This window comes from Ilyonectria robusta (genome assembly GCF_021365365.1).
Source record: "Ilyonectria robusta strain PMI_751 chromosome Unknown BGZ61scaffold_12, whole genome shotgun sequence".
Lineage (NCBI taxonomy): Eukaryota > Fungi > Ascomycota > Sordariomycetes > Hypocreales > Nectriaceae > Ilyonectria > Ilyonectria robusta.
In genome coordinates this window covers 274,758-302,243 of record NW_025764446.1, presented here as the reverse complement: position 1 = coordinate 302,243, position 27,486 = coordinate 274,758, and the positions used below count along the sequence as shown (strand labels likewise).

The following is a 27,486-nucleotide window of genomic DNA, read 5'->3' as shown; positions in this document are numbered from 1 at the left end:
TTGAATCCTCCGTCACCTCTGCGTCGCACACGTCACCATCTGCGAATACAGCAATGTAGATGCTCGGTCCTGCGCTGAATACTCGTCTATCTGGCCACGCGACCTCCTTCGCGTCGAATCCGTCGCCGTCATGTCTATTATCCAGCTAGAAGAGTACGTCCTCTGATCCCTGGAGGCGACTGAAAGCCTCCCCCAAACCCGCGAATCGCCCATCCATCATGCTCACGTATTCCTCGCCCGCAGACTTGTTTCCTACCAGCTTCGATCGAGCTACCTCAATGAGATCGCCGATGGCGTGGGTGAGCGCCTACTCACCGTCAACGACAGCTTCCTAAACTCGGCCCCCTTCAAGGCCGCTGGCTGGCGCCCCAACTCGTCCCATATCAAGCGCACCCATTCGCCTCCGATCCCAACCGCCATCGCCTCCGAATACTTCCAGGCCCCGCGCCAGGCTGGCCTGACTCTCGAGGATGGAGACGAAGACGGCGGTATGCTCACCGCGGGCGGCTCCGACACCATGGGGCCCGGCATGGCCACCAAGCGGCGCAGGCGCCGCGAGCAGCTGGAGGAGGATGACAGCAGCGATCTGAGCGACGATAGCGACGATGATGTGGACCAACGAGCAGCTCAGCAGATAAAATTTGCCAAGATGCCTGTGAGACACCGTGCCGGCTCTTCTCCCCTCCAGAACACGGGCTTTAGGCAAGCAGGCACCACCTCGCCAAGGGCTCCGCGACGCGGCTCCCAGTCAGCGCTGGAGACTGTCAAGGAGAGACCCCGGCGCGACACTGTCACCAGCAGCGAGATCTCATCCGAGAATGAGCTCGACATTCCTACCTACCAGAGGCATCGAGACGCCGCCAGGGCAGCTGCGAGGTTCGCCAAGCTACAGGCCCGAATCCTCGAGGAGCCTACGCCAGGAGTACAGCGGGCCGATACGTCTCTGCTCCCCGAGGAGGAGGAAGACTCGGACGGAACAGACATTTCTGATGACTACGTAGTAGAAAGCATCGACTCGGCATCAATCCTCGACGGCGTTGAGAACCCCATCAATATGAATGCCTCTCCCACCCGGCAACTCGTTGGAACTCCCCCAAAGAACTTTGTTCGACAATCCACAGTCCGAAAATCCCGGCCCCCGACACAACCTATCCTGATGGGGGCTCTACCGCCTCCTCGTCCCATGAGCATGCTCAGGCCGCTCAGCGTTGCTCAGCCCACGAGTCTGCTGTCGGCAGCGTTGAAAGCCAAGGCACACAAATCCAGCATCCCGTTCCAGAAGTTTGCGCACTTCAGTGGGCAGGGGACACAAGGGTCCATCGGCGTGCGCATTTACGCACCCTTCTCCAAGACGCCAAGCAAGCCGTTCCAGGTGCTTATCCGGCCTCGTGTCCAAGATGGCCAGGGCGCCGAACGCGTCGTGACGGTAGCGGATCTAATTGGACTCAGCTTGTATCGATACAACGAGGAAAAGATAGACCCTCCTCTGCCGCCAAAAAAGCTCAACATAAACTGGTGGACACTGCGAATGGTAGAAGAGGGCGGCGAGGTGGACGATGACTTCCCTCCGTTCGAGCGAACCAAGCCTTTAACCTCGTTTACGACTGTCAACAACGCCAGCATGCGAGGAGGCGGTCGTATGCGGTCCAACTCGACAGCATATGACGACTTCGCTTTGGCAGCAGCATCTGAGGATGAGTTCCTCGAGAACAAAGCACTAACACCACAAGAGGACCAGGAGGAGCCAGTAGCGCAAGAACCTATGCCCGAGCCGCCGCGAGTGGATGAAGATGCCACCCCCAAGAATACCCCCGGCCCATTCAATTCCTTCTTGGCCCAGCGGCCCCGGCAAAACCCCATCGTCACAACTACGTATCGATCGAATGCGGCACCGGCAGATATGCCACAGGCTCCAGTATCGGCGCCAAACACTTCGCGAGGACAGCAGAAGCTACTCCGGATCCAAATAATGTCATCCGACGTTGCCCCTGGCCAGATGGTGACGCTGGACGTTACGACTGACACGTACCTCGCTGAGGTCCTGGACATGGTGTGCAGAAAGAGACAGCTCGATAAGGCGAACCATGTTCTCAAACTACCCGGCTCCGGAGCAGTGGTGATGATTGACAGGCCGGTGTCATCCATCGGCAATGTTAGCGACCTAGAGCTGTACCGACGCCGGTTCGCGACCGATGGCCCCCTAACGATCACTGGGTCCCCGGGTAACTCATCGCCCAAGATGCTGCCCCTAACAGACTCGTCGATGCAGAAACGAAGCAAGAAATCACACATGCCTATGGTGGGAAGTCACCCGTTGGCGCGAGAGGCGCTGAAGCAGGAAGAGCTCAGCAACGCTAGCTACAAGAAGTACACTGTCTGGCGCAAGCAGCCAATGCGCATCGTCGGGATGAGCGAGCGTATCCTGGTCATCGACGGCGAATATATCCACATCATGCCTGCGTCAGGTGGCAAAGCGCTGCACGACGGCTCAGGCAAGACGACGACGGTGCATTTCAGCAATGTGGTTGGGTGCAAAGTGCCCCGTAAACACCCTACAAATGTCAAGGTTAGTGCATCAGCAAACTCATTCCCCTGTGATTTTGTTCTTCTTTCTGCTTCTTGGAACGTGCGCTCTAACATGGCGTCAACAAATAGCTCGTGGTATACAAGGCGACGGAGAGCAAGCGGTATGACTTTGAAGCTCGAAGCGCGCACGAAGCGGCCGAGATTGTGGAGGAACTAAAGAAAGGCATCTCACCGTACCGGGAAGTCTGAAGTGGATGTTTGAACTGTGATCGTCATAGGCGATATCCAAGGCCTGTGTAGCTATGGAAGGTCGAATTGGTCCAAGGAAGCAGTCCTGCCCACATTTGCCCTTGCCAGTTATGTTTGCTTTGGGCAGTGAGACGACTTGATCTATGCGGACTGCCCTGCTTCAGTAGAGGAGTCTCGGCTTTGAGGGAGTAGTCTCAGACATCTCGAGGCCCTCGCAATCAAGAGTGCCTCTTAGTCGAGCACTTCGGGCTGGACTGATTGTGGCTACGCGAAGAACACAGTGAGTATGCGTCCCCGTTATTGCGTACTGTAAGAGAGGAGAGGAAAGGCGAACGGATAAGCAGCCAGTGACATGGCGTCGGCTGACGCCAATGCAATGCTGTGCGGCCATGGCTCGTCTTGCAGGCATGCTGCTCCTTGATTTAAATAATTAGTCTTGGATATTTTGCAAGGCTACAGACATAGGGCTAAACAAGAAAGCATTTAAGGGGATCTGTAATATTACACACATGTTGAACATGTCACATCTTCCTGAGTCGTGCCGATCAACCTGTGATGTCTCCTTGATACAAAGCGAAAGACTAACAGGTAGGCTGACAGTCATATATCCTCTATTCCCTGCCCTCGAGAAGCTCCAGAGTCCTGTGGTCCATAACGGCAGCCGAGTACCTCTCAGTAATGGCAAATACAATGTCATCTGGCTGCATCTTCAGAGGCGTCACGGCCCACAGGAACCCATGCAGCGTGTGTCGGCGGTAGTCATGCCAGGCGTCGTCCTTGGTCAGCTTCGGGCCGCCTTCAGCATGAAGAGTCTCAAGATAGCCCTCAACGAGCGAAATATCGTGCTGGCGTCGGTCCTCGATGGTCAGAGCCCCGGTCAGGAAGTAGACCAGGTCGTGGACCGGCGAGCCGTACTGGAGACACTGCCAACCGATGAACCCAGGCGTGCCCTCATTGGTGATCAGCGTGTTTCCTACGTGGTTGTCACTGTGGATGATGGATTGGAAGCGCTTCTCCTCGTCACTATGCTTCCACAGCGCCTCGTATGCGCGCACCATCCTCTCGCGGTCCTGCATCTGCTCCGCGACAGGCGGCCTGCAATCTTCGGCGAACCGGACAGCCCAAGGCTCAGGGCGGAGGAGAGCCAGTATCACGGCCCTCATCGGGTTCGCCAGCTTCTCTCCGTCTTTGCCGAAGAGCCACGGGTATTCATCCTCCTTGCTGTTCCAGGTCTTGCCGTGTAAGCTGGCTAGTTGCGCGACGCCCTCGCCGGTACGTGCCCCACATCTCCGGGAACATATCCCGGACCACGGGGTTGAAGCCGCCCTTGACGCACAGCCGCGTCGGCGTGTCGGTTTAGACGTCGTCGGCGAACTTCAGGTCGAGAAAGACCTTGCTCGATGTTCCGTGGATGACCGAGGCCAGCTTAAAGTCCGTGACGGCGACGCCCAGGGCCTCGGACAGCCATTCGGCGCTGATTTCCTCGGGCGTCAAGGGCAATGCCTTATCCGAGTCGAAGGAACTGCGAGGAGCCTTGGCGCCCCTTATCAAGGAGTTTGACATTGTCGTCAGTGGTGGGAAAGGTTTGATTGTACGAGAATCATAATATGCCGGGTGAGAAAACACACGCATGCGTAGTAACAGGGCGACGAGACGAGCTGGGGTTTACATACCTTCTGCAACCCCGACATCCACCATGGACAGTGGAGAAGACGCTTCTAACCCAAGGTCGTCCTTGTCTTGGATCGACGACCAATTGCTGTTTTAGGCCCGTCAGCCTATAGTAATCGTCGTCTCCCTGGTCGTGTCTTCTTTGACCCCTGTGCCAAGGGTTGTCTGGTAAGATCAAGCACGGCGGTATGCAGGGGCTCTGACAGCGAACCGCGGCCCATTCTTCTGGTTCTCGGGATCTAGTGAGCTTCTTCTTATGCATCTAACACGTATTTATGTGTTCGCGCGCATACCAGCTCGTTTCTTTGCCTTGAATGAATTCTTCCCAATCGGAGAAATTCACAACGCAAGCTGTATTGCGAGACACGGGACCAGTGCACCGTGATGCAAGAGAGTCTATATTGACAGCTTGTGAACCAATGTTACATCGTGTACGCAACCAACACGACAGTGACTCACGCAGCAGTTGCAAGTATGACAAGTCTAGCCAACTCAGTGGGGAGCAAGGTGGTATGAGATCCTTTGCCTAACGATCCCTTGCCTAACGATCCCGGCTGCGGTCGATGCGTACAGAGGCGAATCGGCCTCCATCGCCACTAATAATGCGCAATACTGCCGCATCACGGGCCGTGTCTTGAATAATGGGTCATGAGGAAATGCCATGAGGTGACAGAGGCAATCACTCGTTACTATTGAGATGATTAATAAAGGAAATAAATCACACTGAATCGGGAGACAAGGAAAGCCATGCTCAGACAAGCTAGGAAGGATAGTAACCTCCAACGTGAAGAGAAAGACGGTTGCTTAGGACCAAGATATGAGCGTCCTGCATTACGATGTGTTGGATGTGTAAGATGCAGTTCAAAGTTCCATGTTGGGAGGACCATTTGACTTCATATAAGTTCCCAAGGCAAAGAGGCAGTTGTTATCTCAGTATTCGAGCTGAACGGTCTCCCTGGTTGGCTATGCAAGGCTCTCGCCGGTTATTTCGCCAGAGATCCCGCACTCAAACCAGGCACAAGTGGGCTCCCGCAACCAGGTACTCTGTATATCTGAACGCTCCATAAAATCGAGCAACGCTACTCCGTAGTGTACGGAGAGCCGTGCTCGGCTGTAAATCTGGCCAATCTGTAGGGGAGATTACAACTCTCTCGTATCCTTCCCCGCAGTTCAACCTCAAGCCACATACTATACCAAGTCTAGTCTCATAGTAGCGTTGTTTAAGTTGAACGAGTCATGACCGAGTATGCTAGATGCGACTCAGGCAAAGCGGCAGTAAGCATGTCAGCATTGCACTGTGGCTGAGACATGGCTCGAATTTCATTCCTTAGAGTTCCTAGCAGCACTCCAGAGCTTGCATGGGCAAAATTCAAAGATGCTGCTAGGACTTATGTAGGATAAACCTTGGATTGCTTTCGGCAAACGCCTCTAGACTCAATTTGCAGTCCCCAGAGATGGCTACCCCCTCCTCTCCTCTCACCTCGGCCGGTACGCCTCCTTCTGCGTACCCTTACCAGTTCACATTCCATGAACGAAAAAGCCTCGGTCTCTTCTTGTCCATCTTTCCCAAAGACGACGAACCGATAGCACCCAGATCCTGACACAACAACGGACGAACAGCCAGTAACATGGGCCATGTGCTGCCTCGCAACTCGGGGCCCTCCAATTTCAGCCATGGGTGGACCTCGGTCCAGGTGGCCATAGTAGTTACGTTCTCCATCACCTTTACCTTGTCAACAGCGTCCTTGGTTATTCGGTATGTGACCAGCGCGATTATTGTTAAGAAATTAGAAATCGACGTCAGTGAGTTACTCTAAAACCCTAGAGTCTACGGATGCTTGGCTTACAAGCTGTCAGTTCTTATCACGGTAGCCTGGGGTGCAGCATTGGGCCACTTTCTCGGCTTGTTTCTGGCCTTTCCATATGGATTGGGTCAACACGTCTGGGATACTGACCCTGCGGAATTACCGGAATTCAAAAAGGTGAATTGCTTTCCATTAAAGCTGGATGCGTGCTTCTAATCCATGACAGCGTCTATTAGCCGCTCTCGCGCCATATGTCGTTTGTCCAGCAATGACGAAGCTGGCCATCCTCTCCGTTCTGTACCGCATCAGCCCCGGCCGATGGTTTCGTATCTTCACGTATTCCCTCGCCCTAATAATCAGTGTCTACACAATAGTCTTTATAGTCATACTAGCTGGCCCTTGCAACCCCCTTGAACCCAGCGGCTCCACATGCATAGGCATTGGTGCCAAAACCCATGCGGCGCTCAACATAACGACGGATGTCATTATCATCATCTTGCCTCTTCCCACGCTTTGGAAACTGCAGATGCCATTCCGGAAGAAGCTGGTTGCAGGAGGGATTCTAACCCTTGGATCTGCGTATGTTTTGCCCTCTGCTTTGGTTGGGTGTATGTGACTAGCTAACGTCTCATTAAAGGGTCTTACTCGCGTCCATCGCTCGCGCTCCGTACGTCGCGATGCTCGCCAACAACGGCGACTTTTACTATACATTAGCGAAATCAGCTGTATGGTCAATGCTAGAGCTGAATTTAGGAATCGTCTGTAGCAACCTCATGCGAATGAAGCCCTTTATCAGCCGGTACTTTCCAAGGCTCGCAGCCAGGCTTGGGCTGTCATTGGACGATTCTGCAGGCTACAGGGAGGGCACTACTGCCAGCCATGTGAGAGCGGCAGAGCTTTCTCACGCCTTTCAATTACACAGGATAAAGGGGGGGGAGGGGGATGGCATGCCTGAGCATAGTCGTAGCGAAATTCCTCATGCAGAGGGGTATGGAATAAATATGGATAGCAGGAGCCTGGAGCTTAATAATAGGAGCACGGAGAGCATATTGAGGCAGTAGAAGCTATATTCTAAATAATATGCCGCTTAATTTTTGTGACATAATCGCAGGCGCAGAAATATCACCAAGGCTACCGGCAGCACCAACAAACTTGAGAGCTGAGGCCCTGGGTAACTTGGTCCGTAGGCTGTGCGATCCTCCGTTCTCCGGGTCCCGGTCTTCGGTTCGTTTCGTGTGTGTTGTTGGTAATGCATTCGTATGGAGACCGGACAACTGTCAACTGACACAAACACAGTCAACCATGCGGTGGATGATCCATGTACACCAACCGTTTTCGTCAACGCCATATCACCGCAGCCAGTTCTTGAGCCATGCGCCGGCTTTCCCAGTCCGGACCATTCCCGCAGGAACCAAAACGAACAACCAAGAAGCAAACTTGCCGAGGCACGCAGCTCCGGTTGCGTGATAGAGACACTCCTTCGGCTCCACCGTGACGCACACAACGTCGGCTACGCAAAAGAATACCAGTTTCCATGGCCGTCACCGTAATCAATCCATGATCCGTGTTCCGTAACCCGTGGCTCCGTAGTCCGTGGCCACAGATGCCGTGTGTGTGGGCCCCCAGGTGGCTCGGCTCCGGGTGCATTGCGTGTTGGTGCGTACAAAGTACGAAGGGTATGCATCCAACTCACTCTTCTGCTTCTATTTCTGTTTGTGACTAGTGCTGTCGATCTTGATACAGAATCCTTGCGGTTTTTTTTGTGGTTATTTCTACGTATTATGTACACCCTTGCCCCACGGAATCCTCCTCTCAAGTCCGGCCGTTGAGGTGATCCCCTCAAGCCCCTTGTAACTCAAAGTCGCCACTCCCAGCAGATGCATGTATTTTTCCGAGGCAAACATCTCTTTGAATATGCAGGTACGAAGCCTCAGCCATGATCCTGCTCGTCGTCATCGCCAAGGCTAATGTCTCGGCCCTGATGCAGCTTCCCGCTCAACCATGCGCCGTCCCTGAGCGAGCAAGCAACAAACAAGCCAGTTCGGGTGTGGCAGAAACCTTGGAACTGCGAAGGCCCCAGGTGTATGCCCAATATTCAGCAGTTATTCCCGCAGACGACGAGTCTCATGGATGCCAATGTCCCAATCCTCTTTCTCTTGAGGGCTCAGCGATTGTTTGATGGCCTCGGGTTGATGTTTCAACATCCCGTACAGACATGGGCCACAAAGTGATGTCAAATCCAGGTCAATACCATCCAAGCCGCACCACTTCAACCTCTCTACCGGCCAACTACTCCACTGAAATCGATGACATGGCCAAGTCCGCCAAGCAAAGAAACCCGGGAGGATGTGGTGATGGGGGGTGGGGATAGGATCAAGAGAGTGTGCATAAGGGAGGCTCCGTGAGCTAGACATATAACATCCCGATCCTCTCTGCATCGAAAATTTACTTACCCTCCCTCCCTCTTCAACTCAGTCGCCGTTTATCTTGTGCCCTGACCCGTGTCACTCTTGTCAAATTACATACTAAAGCCAACGATCATTCATAACCATACACCAAACCTTCTCAGTCCCCACACAAATACCGTCGCCATGAAGTTCTCTACTGTTGCCCTCACTTCTCTTATTACCGCCGTTACCCAGGTAAGTCTCTATCACGGCGTCAACATATCGCCGACTAACTGACCCTCCTCCATAGGCCCAGAATACTGACTCTATCGGCGATATCGCTTCTTCTGTCATCGCTGACGCCTCAACTCTGGTCGACGGCGCTCTCAGCAGCGTCACTGAGAGCGCCGGCTCAGGGGCCTCGTCGTTCCTCGCCACGGTCACCGGCGAGACGACCACCGTCGGCACCTCAAGTGCCTCAAACACCCAGTCAGTCGGCAGCAGCATCATCCTCAGCGACATCGGGAGCCTCAGTACCATCCTCCAGACGGCTTCCGGCTCTCCAACTATATCCATCAGCTCAGAATCCGACTCAGCTAGCCGTAACTCGGAGACTGCCACCTCATCCGACAATGTTCAGAGTACCTCTACTAGCGACGGTTCCGGTGCCATGCCTACGGCGGCTGTGGCCATGGGTGCTCTCATGGGCGGTGCCGCCATCCTTGCCAGCATGTAAAAGGTAGAATACATGTACATCATTGGCACGGCGCTTCATAAACATGGCTCAGGAACAGCGTAACGCTAGCTAAATCAGCAGCTCGGAGCAAGCATGAGAAGCTTCCACCACCAACAACCCTCAGCAGTGCCAACACAGCCAAATCAAGTTTGTGTCGGCGCTCGGGACCTAATGAGCGACATAGGAACTCGGTCCTACAGATCATTGGTATCACCCTCCTCTTGGTCTGAACTTGGACGAAAGATACGGAGACCATCAGCGAGAAATCGTACCTTGGTCAAACACACAAATTGTGCATAACATGGTAATTTGGTTCTCATACTATGGATTTTACGCTACATCCTATCTGGCAACACATTAGGTGACGTAATACGAATCCTACCAGTCAATCCAATTGTCATTTGATATCCTCAAGATTCTCGTTGGTTCATCCTGCTGTGCTACCCGGTTTTACCCTAATCCCCTCAGTCTCGGGGTTCCAGCCTGTGCCACTGGGAGACCCTGATGTGAGATAACGACGTCTGAGCCAAAAATACGAGGTTGTCGTGACATGATGCTTCTCTGTTAGGCCGTACGGATGTGGCTGTGGTCATGACCCACAACAGCTTTACGAAGTATTCAAGCAATAGCTAAGCCGCGTTTCATCAAGTTAATTTCGAACACGAAGGGGTTTCAGCAATATGTATTTCATCCGTAGTGTTCACTTCACCGGTCCTAAGTCAAGTAGCTCTAGGTAGTACCGTTCCCAGCCAACATGTCGCTCATCTAAAGTACAGGGTAAGGGTATCTATCATATGTTGTCAACCGCCGAAGCCGCCTCTCGATTAGCTTGTGCCTCGAGCTTCTCCCCAGAGTCTATCAATGATTTGGAAAATGGCCGTCACGTCTTTCATGATATCGCCGTCCACCTGACCGCCCAGCCGTTGTTGCATCTTATCTGGGTGCCAGCGCACACGCTCTTCTTTGAGCCTGGCTGCAAACTCTTTTTGCCCAACGTCTTCGAGGCTGAGAGAATGGACAAAGAAGGCTCGGACCTGCTTCTCTTCTACATCCTGCCGCTTTCCGCTCTCAACCGGCCAGTTGAGTGTTTCGGGCGTGCCATCCCAGGCAGACCACGCCTTCGTGTATTCCTCCCAGCGGGCGGCCCATGTGCGCCGCTGCCTGCGCTCCTCGCCACGGCGGAGGCTATGCTCCATCTCTTCCTGGAGTTTGCGGTTGTGACGAGCCTCCTCCTCTTTGCGCTTCTTTGCTTCCTCACGCCGGGCCTTTTCTTCCAAAAGGCCGGCATTTGTCTTCTCCCACATCTTCCGGCGGACGTATGTAGCATACTCCTCTTCCGTCATCTGCTCGAGCTCGCCCGAAGGTCCAACCTTCTCGTTTGGGTAAACGTGAACAGGCTGTCCATAGACCCCTTGCCAATATGAAGCCCCCTCATCGTCTGCCATAGCGTCGAAGAGAGACTCCCTAAAGGCAGTGTCGGGGTCTAGCGTCTGTTGTTCAAAGGGATTGGGCGGGGTGGGAGATCGGTGTCTTCGACGGTGACGGTGACGGTGCGACCGGTGGTGGGAGTCGTCATCGCGGTGGCGGTTTTTGTCATGATCACGACCGCGATCGCGATCGCGAGAGGAACGGCGACGGGATTTGTGGTCCTTCAGCTTTAGGCGTGACGGCCTGGGCTTTGTCTTGTCGGTCTCGCCATCTGCGCCGTCCTCGGTCCGTCGTGAGGTCGCGCCCGGGGTTGGTTCCTTTACGGGATCATCCTTGGCGTCTTTCGTCTTGTCTCGAGTTCGACCTCGGGTTCGATACTGATCCTCCTCTGGATCCCGATCTCGCTTCCGGGGACGGTCCGGGTTGATGGCGGAAAGGATGTGGCGTCGTCTCGGAGACTCGGGTGCGTCACCCATCATGGGAGGGCCATGCGAGACGAGAGCATCTAGTCTGCGGTGTCCCAGCAAGAGGTTCCGGTGAAAGATGGTGGTGAAGGTGAAGGCTAGGTTGGTGGTTCTTCAATAAAAGTAATTCGTTGTGGGGTAAGTTAAGCTGCACCTGGAAAAGGTATGCGCACGGGCCACCAATGCCCGACCCAACGGTTTGCCCGTCGATCATCCCTAAGGTAGGACATTCCATGACAGTCTCAGGCTGCCGTTGAGTCTGTGAGCTGCCATTGTTTCTGAAAAAGCAAACAATTCCACAAGGCATCTGATTACATATATCTTTATCTGTCGCTGGTGCACTTTTGTTTCTTCTTCGCACCTTCGCCAATATCCAGACTCCCACCACAAGAAGCATCAACGAAGCATCGTTGCCCCGCTTATCCATCCAGGCCCCACAGCCGGCTCACAATAACAATCACCTCGAACGTCACTTAGAGCGGCAGGCTTTAAGCTGACGATTCGTCTCTACGATGGTTGACTGTGATGTTTGCGACAGGTTCTTCAAGACATCGTCGGCGCTTCGGCAGCATCTCGAGGCGTCGCAAACACAGCATCCGACCTGTAATCGACATGACCGCATCTTCGCCTCCTGGTCGGCCTTACAGCAACATATTGACGACTCACAATTCCACAATATCTGCGACATATGCCCCGATGACGATTCCGATTTCCCCACCTCTGATATGCTGTATGACCATAAAGTTGAAGAGCACGATTACTGTAACGAATGCCAGGTTCAGTTTATCAGCTCGTCCCAGCTTATTGAGCATGATGTGTCTGAACACAACATGTGCGAAACCTGCTCAAGATGCTTTGCTACACCGTCGAATTTGTTAAATGTGAGTGTCTCGCCTTCACCATACGCACATAGCTCACTCCCTGTAGCATCGCAAGACACATGCTGAAAAAAGCGTGGAGTGCCCAGGTTGCACACGATTCTTCATCTCCGATTCAGCCATGGTACTACACCTTGAGACCGGCGGATGCGCGTCAGGAACGAATCGGAGTGATGTCTGTGATATAGCATTCGATTGCTACCAGTCGGGACACTACACCTGCGATGACGACCGAGATTTTGACTTCAGTTGTCCAACATGTGACGTCCCATTCTTGTTCATGAGCGCACTCTTGCAGCACGCCGAAAGCGAGGCCTGTGATGAAACCCTGGAGTGGTATACGGCATTAGGAAAATTCCTGCATTTCTTACGTCAACGGATCTGAATGTCTAGGAGGGACATGAGGATATCCCGCTACATCTCCGTGTAGACGAGGTCATCGGTCGACTCTTGCTATGAATGCAAGGGAATCTTACACGGCAGCGCCACACGACGTGTATAATCTCCACTACATACCTGAGACACGGTATTTAATAGGAGTGCTCCGCCTTCAAGGAGAGAGGTGGAAAATATCAGGCAGATGAATGGACAGGACCCATAATATTAATTGAAATACACGTGGAAGATGATCATCTAATAATTTTGCCATACGCCGTTGAATCAGAAAATCGGGGGCCCACAGGACGTTGGAATCAGATCCATGCCGACTTCCAAGCACCTCGCCAATTAGCGGGACCCTCCATAAGCTCTAGTGGCCCTGATCCGCCCTCCAGCAGATTTGCATTTAGCGGGCTTCAGGGGGTAAGGGTCTCAATTTCCCCGCAGGCAGCCAATCGACAGCCTCCGAATCGTCGCAGGGCTACTAAATCTGTAGTGCGCTGCGTCGTCCTGTCTCGCTCATCAATTTAGGCCCAGTCCGCCAGTCTGACAACCTGTCGCGATTCTCCTGATCAGCCCTTTTACCTTTCATCTCATCCTCTCCTCGACCCGGGACGCCGCCCGGTAACGTGCCAACGCGCTGCAGGATGCGCACATAGCGATCGACCTGAACATTGACCTCTGCGCGCCGCTGTTTCGCTTTCATCCATCTCATCATGGGCGGCATTCTGCTGCTCCTGGGCTTGTGCGTAAGTTGGCTCCTCGCACGACCCCCTCGTGTTCCCCCTCCCGTTGCGGGCTGCCAACGACAATAACTAACATATCCGGCTGCAGCTGATCATGGCTCTGGCGTATGTGCCATCACCGACCTTGAACACGACCGATCTCGAGAATGCTGATTGATCCAATAGCTCGTTCCTGGCTGGAGCCTTGCCCCTGTCCATGACCCTGTCACAATCGCAACTTCGATTACTCTCCAGCATCGGCGTCGGAATCCTCGTGGGAACCTCCCTCATAGTCATCATCCCAGAGGGCATTGAGGCCGCCGCCTCGCCTGCAGAGACCGGCCACGTGCACCGTGTGAGGACCTTGGTCCGCCGGTCTCCCTGGAGCCACTACGCCGTGCCGCGCGGGCTCGGTAGTTCGATCCCTACCGTCAACACGGTGGCAGGACGAAGTCCATTGGGGGATGAGGACGCGGATGCCCTCGTGCGCCGGGTTGTGGCATCGGTAGGCCCCCGAGAACCGCTCGAGAACGAATCCGAACCACCTGAGACCTCAACAATACCGGCCGAAGAGAACCTCGACGACACTGACGGCAAGAGCAACGATAAAGCGGGAAACGAGAAGGCGGAAACTGGAAAGGACGAGCTTGAGTCTGGGCATGACGACGACGACGACGAGCATGCCCATGCCGCAGTTCCCACGTTCGAAATTGGGTTCTCCATGATCCTCGGGTTCGTGTTGATGTTCCTTATCGACAGATTGCCCAGACATGCAACCGAAAGCCTGCATTCAAGCCCCCAAACGAGACACATCAGCTTAGATAACCTTGGTGGAGATACTGCCTCGGTGGAAGACGAGGAGGAGGGGTTCCTAGGCTCGCTCACACCTACCCCGAGACGGGCACGCAGTCTCGCCACGACAACCGGACTCGTCATTCATGCTGCGGCAGATGGTATTGCCATGGGTGCCTCATCAACCACCACAGACATGAAGCTTGGATTCATCATCTTTGTCGCCATCATGATTCACAAGGCCCCGGCCGCGTTTGGCTTGACGTCTCTGCTCCTGAAGCAGGGTCTCTCGAAACGAGCTGCGAGGGGCCATCTCATTGTTTTCAGTTTGGCCGCTCCAGTAGGCGCCTTGATTACGTGGCTTGTCATCACATTGCTAGGTGCTGCAGGTCACGATGGTGATCACTGGTGGACCGGCATGTTGCTCCTGTTCTCGGGTGGCACATTTTTGTAAGTTGACCAATCTCCCCGCTTTCTCTATCACCGCATGCTGAGGCGAAAACAGGTATGTAGCCATGCATGCCATGCAGGAGGATGGTAGCTCGCACGGCCACGGTCACGAACACAGTGTCAACGGCTACGCGGATAGTAACTCGGCAGTGCAGCGAAAGCCCAAAGGCCCGCAGATGCGTGACACCTTGGCGACGGTTGGGGGCATGTTGGTGCCGCTTCTTACGCAGTTTGGGCACCACCACTAGTGGAGGGATTGGCTTCCTTTTTTGTATGGTGCCCGGCCGCTCCATCTGGAATGTTTCAAGTGGTGGATGAAAACGACACGACAGCGAGACTTGGGTATAGATGGCGCTTGTATTTCAGCAGAGCCGGCGAGCTCCTCTCAAGTGTCATGAATCAGATAACATCTAGAATTACTGGGAAAGTCAGGAAAACATGGCCAGGATGGGGGTTGTATGGTTATGGACATTGATGATGTAGGATAGAGGTTGTACACTAAGACCTGGTTGTCGTGTGTTGCAATAGCGGACTCATGGACTCATGGACTCGTAGACTCATGGAACGACTCAATGGACCAAGATATCCGGGCTCAGTTGATTGACACTCTTGGCAGTCTCCACTATGGCATGATTATGCAAGACTATGTGATTTAGATAAGGAGAAGGGGTTAATAGACCTAGCTCAAACAATATTCGGATTGGGGAGCTGGTTGTTTCGGCCATGTGTTTCAGTGAGAAGCCTGTGCGAAACGCATGGACTCGTAAGCAGCCCGCCAACATACCGGTCAATCAATCCACGACCCGCTGGCCCTAGATCAGGGATGAACACAATGGTGTCTTAGCTCGAGAGTCGCAAAAGCACACTCCTCTACTGGATCTGGATGATCTACGAAGGACAATCGGTCACTTTCGAATCTTTAACGCCATTACCGTATCCACGTGTATCCATTAATAGTCCCGGGATATACTGTAGACGCTGACTGCGGTTCATGTTCCAAGTACAGGGTAGTAGTTGGTGTAGCATGCAATGGGGATGGCGTGCTTCCCTCCAATGGCACCGCGTAGTTGACCAGTGTGGAGGATAGCAGGGAAATGATGGGGTGTGGCATCGCGGCGGAGGGGTCCAATGGTGGACAATGACGGGAGGACGACACGGTCTGTGTTACAGAGGGAGGCACGGGGATAGGGGCCATGGCAAATTATTCCCCCGTGCATGAAAAGCATAAGAAATTGTGTTGAACATATGCAAGTTTGCTTCTTTGGCTTCGTTGCAGGACGAGAACGACTGTCGATTTACTGGTTGTGGCAACAGACTATTGATCGTAACAGGAGGTCGAGGATCCTTCGCGCGAAGTTAGCTACACCAGTGCAGACACGAGTCAATGCGTGGTACATTTAGCTAGGGCACTCTCTCGCCCAATTCCCTTTTGTCGCATAGGTAATTGGGATTATTAGCGGGTGACCAGGGCCGTGGTGCAAGGGAGAGACCCAGGCGAGAGAAGGCTGCATGGGTTTAGGGGTGGTACATACGCGGGATCGGGATTGGCGCCGTCAAACGAAACGGGACTGGAAGAACCCAGTGCTAACCATTTCGTGGATCCGACGTCAGAACACGCCTCGGGGAGTTGGGCTGTGAGATGGTGGCTGCGCTAGGGAGAGGAGGCCGCTCGTAGTTTGGCTACGTGCAGATACCTGAAGCGGGCCATGATGCGGATGGATGGGAGGTGTGGGAGGGGAGAATGCGTGGGAGGGGGCCCGAGAGGGACATTGGAATGAGAGGGAGATATTGGATGAGCTATTGATTTATCGACGCCTTGCTAACTGTACGGGGAAGTTTGATGGGCGTAGGCGCCGTAGTGGGAAGGTTGGCGTCTCTATCACGGTCCGGGGTGAGTTTCCGGGCGTCAACAGCGTGGAGGAAGTATCCGTAGTCTGAACTGATGATGATCGATGGCTGATGGCTGATGACGCCCAGGTTGGATGGGAGTCTACTTCGTAACTTACTTGATGAGGTGTACCACGCACGTACAGTCAGAATGTGCCACCGCTTGGATTCCACATCACTGGGTCAAGCCAAACCACGCGCAGAACCACAAGAAGAACACGGCTCTCTGTCTGTCCGGGCTCTAGCTACGTCCGAACTGCCGACAAACGTGCCAGGATGTACGGCATGGAGCACGAGGTTGTGCATGCGGGTAGTGGGTGGCGGGTAGACGAGCTCCCTGTGAAGATTGTGAGACTGCCTCGACCCCATTCAGCGCGCGGCCGGGTTCGAAACGCATCCTGTTTGTAGACGGATGGAGTCGAGCATTATTGTTTCCCATTCCGCCGCCACCTGCTACAGGAGGAGGCGGAGGCGGAGGCAGCCCCTGAAAGAACAAAGCATGCATTGGCCGGGAGGTATCACCGATGCCGACCTCGAATCGGTACCGTGCATACTAAGTTACAGACCGAGGACGGGCGGATTGTGCCATTGAAAGTGCAATATAAGATTCCGGCTGGCTGGAGACGCCGTGAGAGGCTGGACGGGACGGGGCATCTCCCACACATGGAGGTTGCCCTTTTAAGCCGGCCTTGCGGGGATGAGACCCTTCTGCCGCCCAGTAAACGCTGGGAAACGGCACATCCGGCGTCTGTCTGTGAAGCACGAAGCTGGTACGTACCTCACTCTCATGGCGAGAGATACTTTCTTTTGCTCTCGGGCTGCTGCGTTGGAAGAAGTAGGTAGGAGGCTTGCATGCGCGAGGCGCCGGAGTTGAACCACCTGCAACCGATGGCGTCCAGCGGATGCTGCACCGCTGAGGGCACAGACACAGACCTCGGGACACGCAACACGCAACACACCACACACAGCACACAGCACAGGACATCCAACCCTTCATGTCCGCCCGGACAACTTGCAGGAGGCTGACGAGGGCGGCCTATGGGTGAGTAAAGGTACCTGGAGAGCTAGCTAGGGATAGGGACAGGCACATGGACACCTCTACGGCCCCTGTGGCCCCCTGTGATGGCGCTGTGCTATGCAGCCCGAGAGCCTTGACCTGGGGCTGGCATCCACCCGACCCAAACGAATACCTTACCAAGCCGGCGGGCAGTTAATTCAGGCAAGGTAAGTACCTCTCTACCTACCTACTCGCAACTCCGCAACTGAGGAGGGGGTACTCCGTACTCCGTACTCCGTGCTCCGTTCTCCGTCTTCTTGGTACTTCCCATGGAACTTGGCGGCTTCTGGGTTCTGGGTTCTGGGTTCTCGGCTCCTCCCTCCAGCCGCCCGTCTTCATTCGCCCCTCCCAGTAGATAGGTAACTAGTGACTCCCGCCCTCCCGCCCGCCTGCATTTTCCATCCCCAATTGCCCTCAGCCTTCAGGCCTCAGCTCTTGACGGCTGAAACTCTCTGCTCTTCTTGTCTGCGTCTGCTCCCTCCCAATGCGAGGATCCACCGGGAAAAGCCAAGCCAAGCCCGGCAACTGACTCTTGCACACAAAGCTGAGAGAGAGAGAGAGAGTACCAAGTACTTCGTTCTCCGTAGGTACTGGAGACAAAGCAAAGCGCAAACCCCCCCAGCAGGAACAAACTGATCTCGGCTCTCGCCCGCGGCTACTCCCACTGCTGCATGCAACCTGCCTGTGATACCTGTCCGTCACAGCGCTCTCACTTCACTCCCTCTTCCCTTGCCGCTCGAGGGGTCATTTAAGACGACGCGACAATCCGAAACTAAGCCTCTCCCGCGGCCTGCCTTTGGAGATCCTGCAGGACCGCCGTCAATCCGTCAATCGATCAACCATCCCTCGGCGACGCATCTCGGCGACGCATCTCGACGCCCCTTTGTACCTACTCGGCTGCGTCTAGGGAGCCGGAGACTCGACGTCGACTCGTCCGTCTTCCAGCCTCTCTCATTGCTCCAAGAAGGGTTCCCCGTCTCCATCTCGCTTTCGCTTGGCATTCGTTCAATCGTTCATTCATTCATTCGCTCGCTCGTCCGCCCTCTGCACTGCCGGATCTGAATTGAATTGAATGCCCTCCGTTGTCCGCCCTTGATCTCTCAACACACACGTCGCTTCCGTGCGGTTGCGTTTTTGGCCCAGTGTCTCGAGTCCCCTGGTCTTGGTCAACGCATCCGCCTTCGCCTTCGCCTTCGCCTTCGCCTTCGCCGTCCTCGTGCAGCCCGTGGCCGGTGTCACTTGAGACGACAGACAGGTAACGGATTCCGTTTAGCGCCCCCTCAATGCCGCCATCGTCTCGCCCTCTGCACCTCTACTCATCCTGCACCTCTACTCATCCTGCACCGTCACCACCGCTCTACTCCTGCTACTCCTGCTGCTCCTCCTCCTCCTCCTACTACTCCCTTTCCCCAAATCAAAAGTCTCCAACGTCCCGTCCTCGACGATCCCGTCCCCTCGCGTTCCACATTCATCGCTCACCTCATCGCTCGCCGCCGCCGCCGCCGTCGCCATCGCCGTCGTCTGCTCTGCCCGTCTACATGTACTGACATTTCATCCCTCCGTGTCCCAGGTGTCTCGTCTCTCCCCACCCGCTCGCTCATTCTTCGCCTCGACATCACCGCTAGCCATTCATCCTCTTCGCACATCTCCACCTTGCCACCGCCTCTACTAGCGTCCGCCTCCGGATCTCCAGGAGAAATCGACTCTGGGCGACGGGCCGGGCCATGGCCGGTTACCAGCGACCCATGAGCTTTTCCGAGAGGAGAGGAAGCGCCCTCAGCGACGAGTTGATACTCAACACCAATAACGCCATGTTGAACCACCGCATGGAAAAACTGCCTCAGCAGCAGCGACATCTCCGAGGGCCACCGACTCCTAGCATGTCGACACCCGCCGCCGACTTCGACCAGCAGCTGACCGGCTCGCCGCCGCCACCTCCGACGCCTGCCGCATCCCCGGGCCCTTCACATTTCCAGCCCGACTGGAGCGACGCCGCCGACGATGAGGATTTCTTCCTCGCCAAGGTCCGACAACACTTTAAGAATTGCTCTGGGCCACAGCGGACACGGGTTCTTGCCGATCTTCTCAACCTCTGCACCAGCCAGCAGTTGAGTTTCGTTCACCAGTTCGTTAGTCCGTTGCTCAAGAAGGACCCCTTCACGAGCCTTCCTGATGAACTATGTCTTCGCGTATGAGCCTCAAACCCTCTTCCTACCTTACTAGGCTAATCCGCCGTCTTAGATTCTGTCCTTCATCGACGACCCCAAAGTTTTAGCACGAGCTTCACAAGTATCCAAGCGATGGCGGGATCTTCTCAGCGACGACATGACGTGGAAGAATCTTTGCGTCAAGCACGACTACGGCCGACGACTGTCTGAGGTTTACGCGAACTCACAACAACTGGCTGCACGATCTGCTGCGCACCCCTTCAACAACGGCGACACGGAGATGGTTAGCAGCAACAGCTTTCCCGGCGCCCGACCCACCGCAGCCCATTCGGGCTCCCGGAATTTTGATGGTTCGCTGGCTTCTGGTAGACCCAAGCTACGATCTTACAAATCGCACTTCAAGCAGAGATATCTGGTCGAGGCAGCATGGAGGTCAGGTGGTACTAGCACGACAAGAAACATCACTCAGGAAGGTGGTGTGGTCACGAGCTTACACTTGACGTCCAAGTACATCATTGTGGCTCTTGATAACGCTAAGATCCACGTTTTTGATGCCGAGGGTGACTCTCAACGGACCCTGCAGGGCCATGTCATGGGTGTCTGGGCTATGGTCCCATGGGACGACACATTGGTCAGTGGTGGTTGTGATCGCGATGTACGAGTCTGGAATTTGAAGACAGGGTAAGCTGCAAGGTTTTCTACAAATCCAGTCAGAAGCTAACGTGGCTGCAGTGCTTGTCTGCATACCCTGCGTGGCCACACGTCAACCGTCAGGTGCTTGAAAATGGCAGATGCCAACACCGCCATTTCAGGCTCCCGAGACACCACGCTTCGAGTTTGGGATATCCGGACAGGCCTCTGCAAAAACGTTCTGGTTGGCCACCAGTCCAGTGTCCGCTGCCTCGAGATCAAAGGGGACATTGTAGTTTCTGGTAGCTACGACACGTTCGCTAGGGTGTGGAGCATCTCTGAGGGACGATGTCTGCAGACTCTGCAGGGCCACTTCAGCCAGATCTATGCCATTGCTTTCGATGGCAAGAGGGTGGTCACTGGTAGCTTGGACACCAACGTCAGGATATGGGACCCCACTTCTGGGTAGGTTTGCAGAACCCCGTCGAGAAAATTACCACTGACCGTTTTGCCAGCGAATGCCTTGCTATCCTCCAGGGTCACACCTCTCTGGTTGGTCAATTACAGATGCGTGGCGATACCCTAGTTACCGGTGGATCCGACGGTTCTGTACGAGTCTGGTCGCTGGAGAAGATGTGCCCCATCCATCGTCTCGCCGCTCATGACAATAGCGTCACGAGTCTGCAGTTTGACGATACTCGGGTCGTGAGTGGCGGTAGCGATGGTCGAGTCAAGATCTGGGATCTCAAGACCGGCCACCTCGTTCGAGAACTGATCGCCCAAGGCGAGGCTGTATGGAGAGTTGCTTTTGAGGACGAGAAGTGTGTGGCCCTTGCTTTGAGGCAAGGCCGCACGGTGATGGAGGTAAGCATATGATACTCGTCCGGGAATAGATATCGAAGACTAACGATGATAGGTTTGGTCCTTCTCGCCACCTGAGGAAATGCTGTACGACCGCCCCCTCTCTCTTCAACAGCGAGTCCTTGAGGACGATCCAACCCGACCCCTAAGCGCCATGGCCATCGACTATCGAAGCTCGCAACCTACTATCGCTAGCTCAAGTCGAGACCAATCAACCCAAGACGTCGATATGCAGGACGTGGGCCCCTCAACAGCTCCATTGCAAGGGGGGACGTTCTTCCACGACGACTAACGACGTCTCATTGACACAGCTAATATGATTGCATTTCAGATGCAAACGCTAATTGCTTTATTGGCCCCGGGCTCCTCGACCCGGAGGCCCGGCTATCATGGATTCAACACTTGTTATAAGGGATGGGTCGGATTATCTGCCCTCGCATTTGTATACTGGGCGTGCTTCAGGTTGTTATAGAGATGGCTGAGACAAATGTGGGAAGCATGTTTACGGCGTTGCTGCATCATCTGGTCGCGCATAGCTAGGAGGATTTGCATGGAATATGAAAGCATGAATATGGGTGGGATGGGATTTGGGAAGCCTCATTATTAGGAACGAACCAAGGAGTTGAGTCTTCAGTGTCTAGCTTGGGCTTGTGCTAGAGGCTATGGCGGATTGGTCTTGATTTGATATTGATTGCCAGCTATAATACCAAAGATATGGCGCTGAGTGTAAAATAGAGCTACCACCGGGTTGGGAGGCGCAGTCAGAGACCAATACCTATCTTATAAACAGTTTGGAAGTCTCTATGACTCGGGAGCCGGTCTCACTCGGTACACTGGGCCGCTCCACCCGCGTGTCTTTTTATTTTTTTTAATGTCTCGCAATATCTGGACGGATTCGGTCGTCGGGCCAAAAAGGAGGACATATGTTAGTGCGTGGGGGGCCCACACCAGGGATAAGTCCGGACTGTATTACACCGACGTTCTCCACTGAACAACGCGGACGCAGAAAGGTCAATGACAAGCGTCTTTGAACAAGTAAATACCGGGAATAATAGACAAGAGGTTAATAGGCCTCGACATTTAATCAAACCAACGAAAATACCATCCTGACTGGGATCCGATGCCGGAGAAGCGCCGGCTTGGGACACGACGGGCAATCACGTGGGGTCCCGCTAGTACTGTTCCAGCTTAGCCTTTACCAACAAGCCAAGCTCAACGCTCAACACCGCGATTTTTCTGAGCTCCATCCAGACAATACGTCGTTATCTCACGACAATCCTCCTCACTTCAATTGAACAGAGGCACCTCCAGATCCGCGATGTTGTCCAGAGCCCTCCGAGTCCCCAGGGCGGTGCCTCTGCGCGCCGTTCCCGCCGCCATCTCCGCCCGCTCCGTCACCACCAACGCTGCGTCGGCGTCTCTGAGCCACTCTGTCCCTCAGGTTAGAAATGCGCCCTTTCTGGACCACGAACGACGGCTGCGAGAGATTTCTTCCCACACGCCGTCCTCGACATCGCCACACTCTGCGATATGTAACTAACATCTGTCTATCCAGTCCGATGACGAGCGTTTCGCCATTAACCTCAGCGATGAGAGCTTCGAGACCTACGAGCTCGACCCTCCCCCCTACACCCTCGAGGTGACCAAGAAGGAGCTGAAGCAGATGTACTACGACATGGTCAGCATCCGGTATGTTCGAGTCTGATTCCGTTGGGGCCCACGAGCCTTTCTTGCTAATAATCGCGCAGACAGATGGAGATGGCCGCCGATCGTTTGTACAAGGAGAAGAAGATCCGTGGTTTTTGCCACTTGTCTGTCGGACAGGAGGCTGTTGCTGTCGGCATTGAGCACGCTATCACCAAGGAGGACGACATCATCACCTCCTACCGATGTCACGGCTTCTCCCTGATGCGAGGTGGCACTGTCCGATCCATCATTGGCGAGCTTCTTGGCCGACGTGAGGGTATTGCCTATGGAAAGGGCGGTTCCATGCACATGTTCCACAAGGGTTTCTACGGTGGCAACGGTATCGTTGGTGCCCAGGTCCCCGTTGGCGCCGGTCTGGCTTTCGCCCACAAGTACGAGGGCCGAAAGAACGCCAGCATCATCCTCTACGGTGATGGTGCCAGCAACCAGGGTCAGGTCTTTGAGGCCTTCAACATGGCTAAGCTGTGGAACCTCCCTGCCCTCTTCGGCTGTGAGAGTGAGTTCAACCGCTGAATCGTAACAAGACGGTGGAAATGCTAACCAATGGTCCATAGACAACAAGTACGGCATGGGTACCTCCGCTGCCCGCTCGTCTGCCCTGACCGACTACTACAAGCGTGGCCAGTACATCCCTGGTCTCAAGGTTAACGGCATGGACGTCCTGGCCGTCAAGGCTGCCGTCAAGTACGGAAAGGAGTGGACCGCCGCCGACAAGGGCCCTCTCGTCCTCGAGTACGTCACCTACCGTTATGGTGGCCACTCCATGTCCGACCCCGGTACCACCTACCGAACCCGTGAGGAGATCCAGCGCATGCGCTCCACCAACGACCCTATTTCCGGACTCAAGCAAAAGATTCTGGACTGGGAGATCACTACCGAGGAGGAACTCAAGAAGCTTGACAAGGAGGCTCGTGCCCACGTCAACGAGGAGGTTGCTCTCGCCGAGGCCATGGCTGTCCCCGAGGCCAAGCCCTCGATCCTGTTTGAGGACATCTATGTCAAGGGCACCGAGCCTCAGTTCATCCGCGGCCGAACCACCGAGGAGAACTTCTACTTCAACAACTAAGGAAGGAGGCGCGAAGGGGCTGAGCCGTACCTATAATGATTCCTAACTTGTTGCCTTTTGTAATATACAACCATGACTAGAGGACTAAATTGGTCCAAATGGACACGGGCGAGAACCCATGTTTACTTCTTGTGAGATAATGAAGGGCTACGCTAGGGATCCTGAAGAAATATCTCTGCCGTAATAAGACTCAAACCACTGAATGTTGGGGGTGAGGTTGGGGGCACGAACAGTTGGTGGCCCCCTGTAATATGGACCAATGCACAAATGCTACAGCACCTGCCTAGAGGCACAGGCAGCAAACGCCCTCACGTGACCCGCGTCGCGTCGCTTTACTTCCTCCACCGTCGCGAATCCAATTAACGCGATTCTGCCTGGCGGCGCGCGTCATGCAAAGAGCCGGTGTCAGCTGTTGGCATGGCTTTACAATTGCCTCTCTCCTCCATTGTCCTGCCTCGAAAGTGACGCTCCAACACCCAATCTGTCATATTCTTCGTTATTTGGCAGCAGAATCGCCGCGAACACTGTGCACCATGGCACCTAAGCAAGCGACCCTGGGGTATGTGAAGCCGAAGCAGAGCACGCTCGGGTGCGTTGGAGGGAACTTTCGAGAGGAGGAGCCATGATTCTAATGCCCGTCGCTTTGTAGGAAGTTTTTTGGAGCAAAGGGCGCGCCACCCCGTCAGCAGACGAAGCTGTCTTTCAGCACCAAGGCGAAGAAGGAAGAGGCGAAGCAGGAAGAGGATGTGAGCGCCAAGGAGAATTCGGATTCCGAGAAGGGTAGGATGCTCTCCCTTGATATGTGATGACTGCATATCCTGACTAGATGAACCAGATTCCAAGAAGCGGACGAGATCAATCGACTCGAAGTCGGCCACCAAGGCAACAACCGTGAAGAAGGAAGAGCTGGAGGACGATAGCGACGGCCCCGTCACCAAGCGAGCACGACGAACCCGGAACAGAGTCGAGGAGGAAGACGATGATGACGAAGTTCAGGCTCCTGTCAAGGCAGAGAAGTCAGCCAGCCCTCCACCAAAATCCAAATCGCCAAAAAGGTCAACATCCCCGAGGAGGTCGAAATCACCAAAGAAGTCGAAGGCCAAGAAGGAGCCTGTAGTGGAGGAGACCGAAGATGCTCCAAAGGACAAAGAATCCACCGCATCAGCTTCTGAGGCAGAGGAGGAAGCAGATATTGACGATGACGAAAAGCCCGAGGTTGCTGCCAAGGCTCGAGAGAAGGTCCAGACAACGCTCAAGGCCAAGAGCAAGGATCCTTATCCCGATTGGAAACCTGGCGCACCAGTGCCATATGCAGCGCTTTGCACAACCTTCTCTCTTGTCGAGTTGACAACCAAGCGACTGATCATCATGGAGCATTGCGCCCTGTTCCTGCGCCAAGTCATGCGTCTCACCCCCGACGACCTCCTCCCCACCGTACTGCTCATGATCAACAAGCTTGCCCCTGACTACGCTGGCATTGAGCTTGGCATTGGCGAGTCGTTGATTATGAAGGCCATTGGCGAGACAACTGGTCGAAGTCTCCAGGTCATCAAGGCTGACCAGAAGGAGATTGGCGATCTTGGTCTTGTTGCAGTCAAGAGTCGATCGACCCAACCCACCATGTTTAAGCCCAAGGCTCTTACAATTCGGGGAATTCATCAAGGCCTGATGGCCATTGCCACCATTTCTGGCAATGGTGCTCAAGGAAGAAAGGTGGATGGCATTAAGAAGTTGCTCTCGGCAGCTGATGCACATTCCTTGACAAAGATTGATGTCAACACCGACAAGGGTGGACCGAGTGAAGCCAAGTTCATTATTCGATTCCTAGAGGGCAAGCTGAGACTTGGTCTTGCTGAGAGATCCGTTCTGGTGTCACTCGCCCACGCTGTGGTGGCTCATGAGGCCGACTCGCGGGGTAAACTGCCCACAACCACAGATATGGAGAATGGAGAGTCCATTCTCAAGACAGTCTACAGGTATGTTGTCATAAGTTCTTGAAATGCCACATGATACTAATGATAATCAGCGAGTTGCCAAGCTATGATGTTATCATCCCTGCCATGCTAGAGCATGGTATCATGAAGCTTCGAGATAATTGCAAGCTTCGCCCCGGTGTGCCGCTGAAGCCCATGTTGGCCAAGCCTACAAAGGCGATCACCGAGGTGTTGGATCGATTTGAGGGCCAGACATTCACGTGCGAGTACAAGTACGACGGTGAGAGAGCACAGATTCACTACGTGTCTAAGGACTCCCCCCATCAACTGAGCCAGTCGACCCAAGAAGCAACTAAGCAGGTTGGTTCTGGAGTCGCCAGCATCTTCTCGAGAAACTCAGAAGATCTGTCGAAGAAGTATCCTGACATCCTCGCCAAGCTAAGCACCTGGGTCAAACCAGATACCAAGAGCTTTGTGTTGGATTGTGAGACTGTGGCGTGGGATGTGGATGAGAAGAAGGTGTTGCCCTTCCAGCAGCTGATGACCCGCAAAAAGAAGGATGTTAAAGTCGAGGATGTCAAGATAAAGGTCTGTGTGTTCGCCTTTGATCTGCTCTATCTCAATGGCGAGGCGGTTGTCGAAAAGGCTCTCCGCGAGCGCCGAGATCTCCTTGAGGCAGCCTTCACACCCGTGGAGGGTGAGTTCTCGTTCGCCACGCACATGGATGGCCAGGAGCTTGATGAGATTCAAGTCTTCCTTGACGAGAGCATGAAGGCGTCGTGCGAGGGCCTCATGGTCAAGATGCTGGACGGCACAGAGAGTGGATACGAGCCCAGCAAGCGAAGCCGAAACTGGCTCAAGGTAAGAGATGACTTATTCTGCATCACATGGAGTATTGGTGGGTCTAACACTTTGTCTCTAGATCAAGAAGGACTACCTCTCCGGTGTGGGTGACTCCCTGGATCTAGTCGTCCTAGGAGCCTACTATGGCAAGGGCAAGAGAACATCCGTTTACGGCGCGTTCCTCCTCGCGTGCTACAACCCCAACACGGAAAAATACGAGACAGTTTGCAACATCGGCACTGGCTTCTCGGAACAGGTCCTCGAGGACCTGCACAAGGAGCTCTCTGCCATCACCATTGACCGTCCCAAGCCCTTCTACTCTCACTCCTCGGGCGGCCAGCACCAACCTGATGTCTGGTTCGAGCCCCGCTTCGTCTGGGAGGTGAAGACGGCCGATCTGACCCTCAGCCCGCGTTACAAGGCCGGCGCTAAGGAGGGTGTCGACCCAGCTGGCGAAAAGGGCATCAGTCTGCGTTTCCCTCGATTCATCCGAGTGCGTGACGACAAGAGCCCCGATGCGGCGACGTCGAGCAGACAAGTCGCCGAGATGTACCGCAACCAGGAGAGTGTGTCGAAGAACAAGGGCCCTTCCGTGGACGATGACTTTGAGTACTAAACCCCCGTGCTTGCTGGGGTCCTGCCGAATTCCTCATGACGGTAGTGGACGGGGATATGCAATGATTGGAGGCGACTTTATTTGTCTTTGTTCCTGGGCGGGATGGAGTTGAGAGGCGCCTGTCCTGATTTCCCATTTTACGGCGTTGTATCATAGCATCTAAGCATCCGGTGAAACAAAAGGGGCCGATGGACCATATTCTCACAGCCGGCAAGGAGCATTACGAGT

General features: G+C 54.5%; 9 protein-coding genes across 9 annotated transcripts; 7 read left to right on the top strand and 2 right to left on the bottom strand.

Moving 5' to 3' along the window:
• Window positions 1-130: 130 nt before the first annotated feature.
• Window positions 131-2,775, top strand: BGZ61DRAFT_354172 (stress-activated map kinase interacting protein 1-domain-containing protein; the record flags this gene model as incomplete). The annotated part of the gene is made up of 3 exons (XM_046240591.1): window positions 131-153; window positions 244-2,566; window positions 2,656-2,775. The coding sequence occupies 3 exons, from the start codon at window positions 131-133 to the stop codon at window positions 2,773-2,775; spliced, it is 2,466 nt and encodes an 821-aa protein (XP_046103109.1).
• Window positions 2,776-3,386: 611 nt separating this feature from the next.
• BGZ61DRAFT_533438 (kinase-like domain-containing protein) lies at window positions 3,387-4,338 on the bottom strand (the record flags this gene model as incomplete). The annotated part of the gene is made up of 2 exons (XM_046254007.1): window positions 3,387-4,007; window positions 4,138-4,338. The coding sequence occupies 2 exons, from the start codon at window positions 4,336-4,338 to the stop codon at window positions 3,387-3,389; spliced, it is 822 nt and encodes a 273-aa protein (XP_046103108.1).
• Window positions 4,339-6,074: 1,736 nt separating this feature from the next.
• Window positions 6,075-7,718, top strand: BGZ61DRAFT_533437 (uncharacterized protein; the record flags this gene model as incomplete). Its single annotated transcript, XM_046254006.1, has 5 exons — window positions 6,075-6,249; window positions 6,304-6,428; window positions 6,478-6,830; window positions 6,889-7,132; window positions 7,548-7,718. 5 exons carry the CDS (start codon window positions 6,075-6,077, stop codon window positions 7,716-7,718), a joined length of 1,068 nt encoding a protein of 355 aa, XP_046103107.1.
• A 2,322-nt stretch (window positions 7,719-10,040) lies between these two features.
• BGZ61DRAFT_453568 (uncharacterized protein) lies at window positions 10,041-11,390 on the bottom strand. Its single transcript, XM_046246090.1, has one exon. It carries the CDS (start codon window positions 11,279-11,281, stop codon window positions 10,199-10,201), a length of 1,083 nt encoding a protein of 360 aa, XP_046103106.1. The 5' UTR covers window positions 11,282-11,390; the 3' UTR covers window positions 10,041-10,198.
• A 105-nt stretch (window positions 11,391-11,495) lies between these two features.
• On the top strand, window positions 11,496-12,779 carry BGZ61DRAFT_453566 (uncharacterized protein). Its single transcript, XM_046246089.1, has 2 exons — window positions 11,496-12,147; window positions 12,194-12,779. Exons 1-2 carry the CDS (start codon window positions 11,779-11,781, stop codon window positions 12,527-12,529), a joined length of 705 nt encoding a protein of 234 aa, XP_046103105.1. The 5' UTR covers window positions 11,496-11,778; the 3' UTR covers window positions 12,530-12,779.
• Window positions 12,780-13,038: 259 nt separating this feature from the next.
• Window positions 13,039-14,898, top strand: BGZ61DRAFT_45133 (ZIP zinc transporter-domain-containing protein). The gene is made up of 3 exons (XM_046245819.1): window positions 13,039-13,271; window positions 13,357-14,489; window positions 14,545-14,898. Exons 2-3 carry the CDS (start codon window positions 13,465-13,467, stop codon window positions 14,735-14,737), a joined length of 1,218 nt encoding a protein of 405 aa, XP_046103104.1. The 5' UTR covers window positions 13,039-13,271; window positions 13,357-13,464; the 3' UTR covers window positions 14,738-14,898.
• Window positions 14,899-19,157: 4,259 nt separating this feature from the next.
• Window positions 19,158-21,384, top strand: BGZ61DRAFT_354564 (quinon protein alcohol dehydrogenase-like superfamily; the record flags this gene model as incomplete). The annotated part of the gene is made up of 5 exons (XM_046240627.1): window positions 19,158-19,622; window positions 19,675-20,282; window positions 20,334-20,696; window positions 20,747-21,095; window positions 21,148-21,384. The coding sequence occupies 5 exons, from the start codon at window positions 19,158-19,160 to the stop codon at window positions 21,382-21,384; spliced, it is 2,022 nt and encodes a 673-aa protein (XP_046103103.1).
• Window positions 21,385-22,510: 1,126 nt separating this feature from the next.
• Window positions 22,511-24,222, top strand: BGZ61DRAFT_453558 (Dehydrogenase, E1 component). The gene is made up of 3 exons (XM_046246088.1): window positions 22,511-22,781; window positions 22,841-23,295; window positions 23,354-24,222. The coding sequence occupies exons 1-3, from the start codon at window positions 22,756-22,758 to the stop codon at window positions 23,863-23,865; spliced, it is 993 nt and encodes a 330-aa protein (XP_046103102.1). The 5' UTR covers window positions 22,511-22,755; the 3' UTR covers window positions 23,866-24,222.
• Window positions 24,223-24,398: 176 nt separating this feature from the next.
• BGZ61DRAFT_354656 (uncharacterized protein) lies at window positions 24,399-27,258 on the top strand (the record flags this gene model as incomplete). The annotated part of the gene is made up of 5 exons (XM_046240638.1): window positions 24,399-24,454; window positions 24,515-24,645; window positions 24,701-25,841; window positions 25,892-26,660; window positions 26,722-27,258. 5 exons carry the CDS (start codon window positions 24,399-24,401, stop codon window positions 27,256-27,258), a joined length of 2,634 nt encoding a protein of 877 aa, XP_046103101.1.
• Window positions 27,259-27,486: the final 228 nt, after the last annotated feature.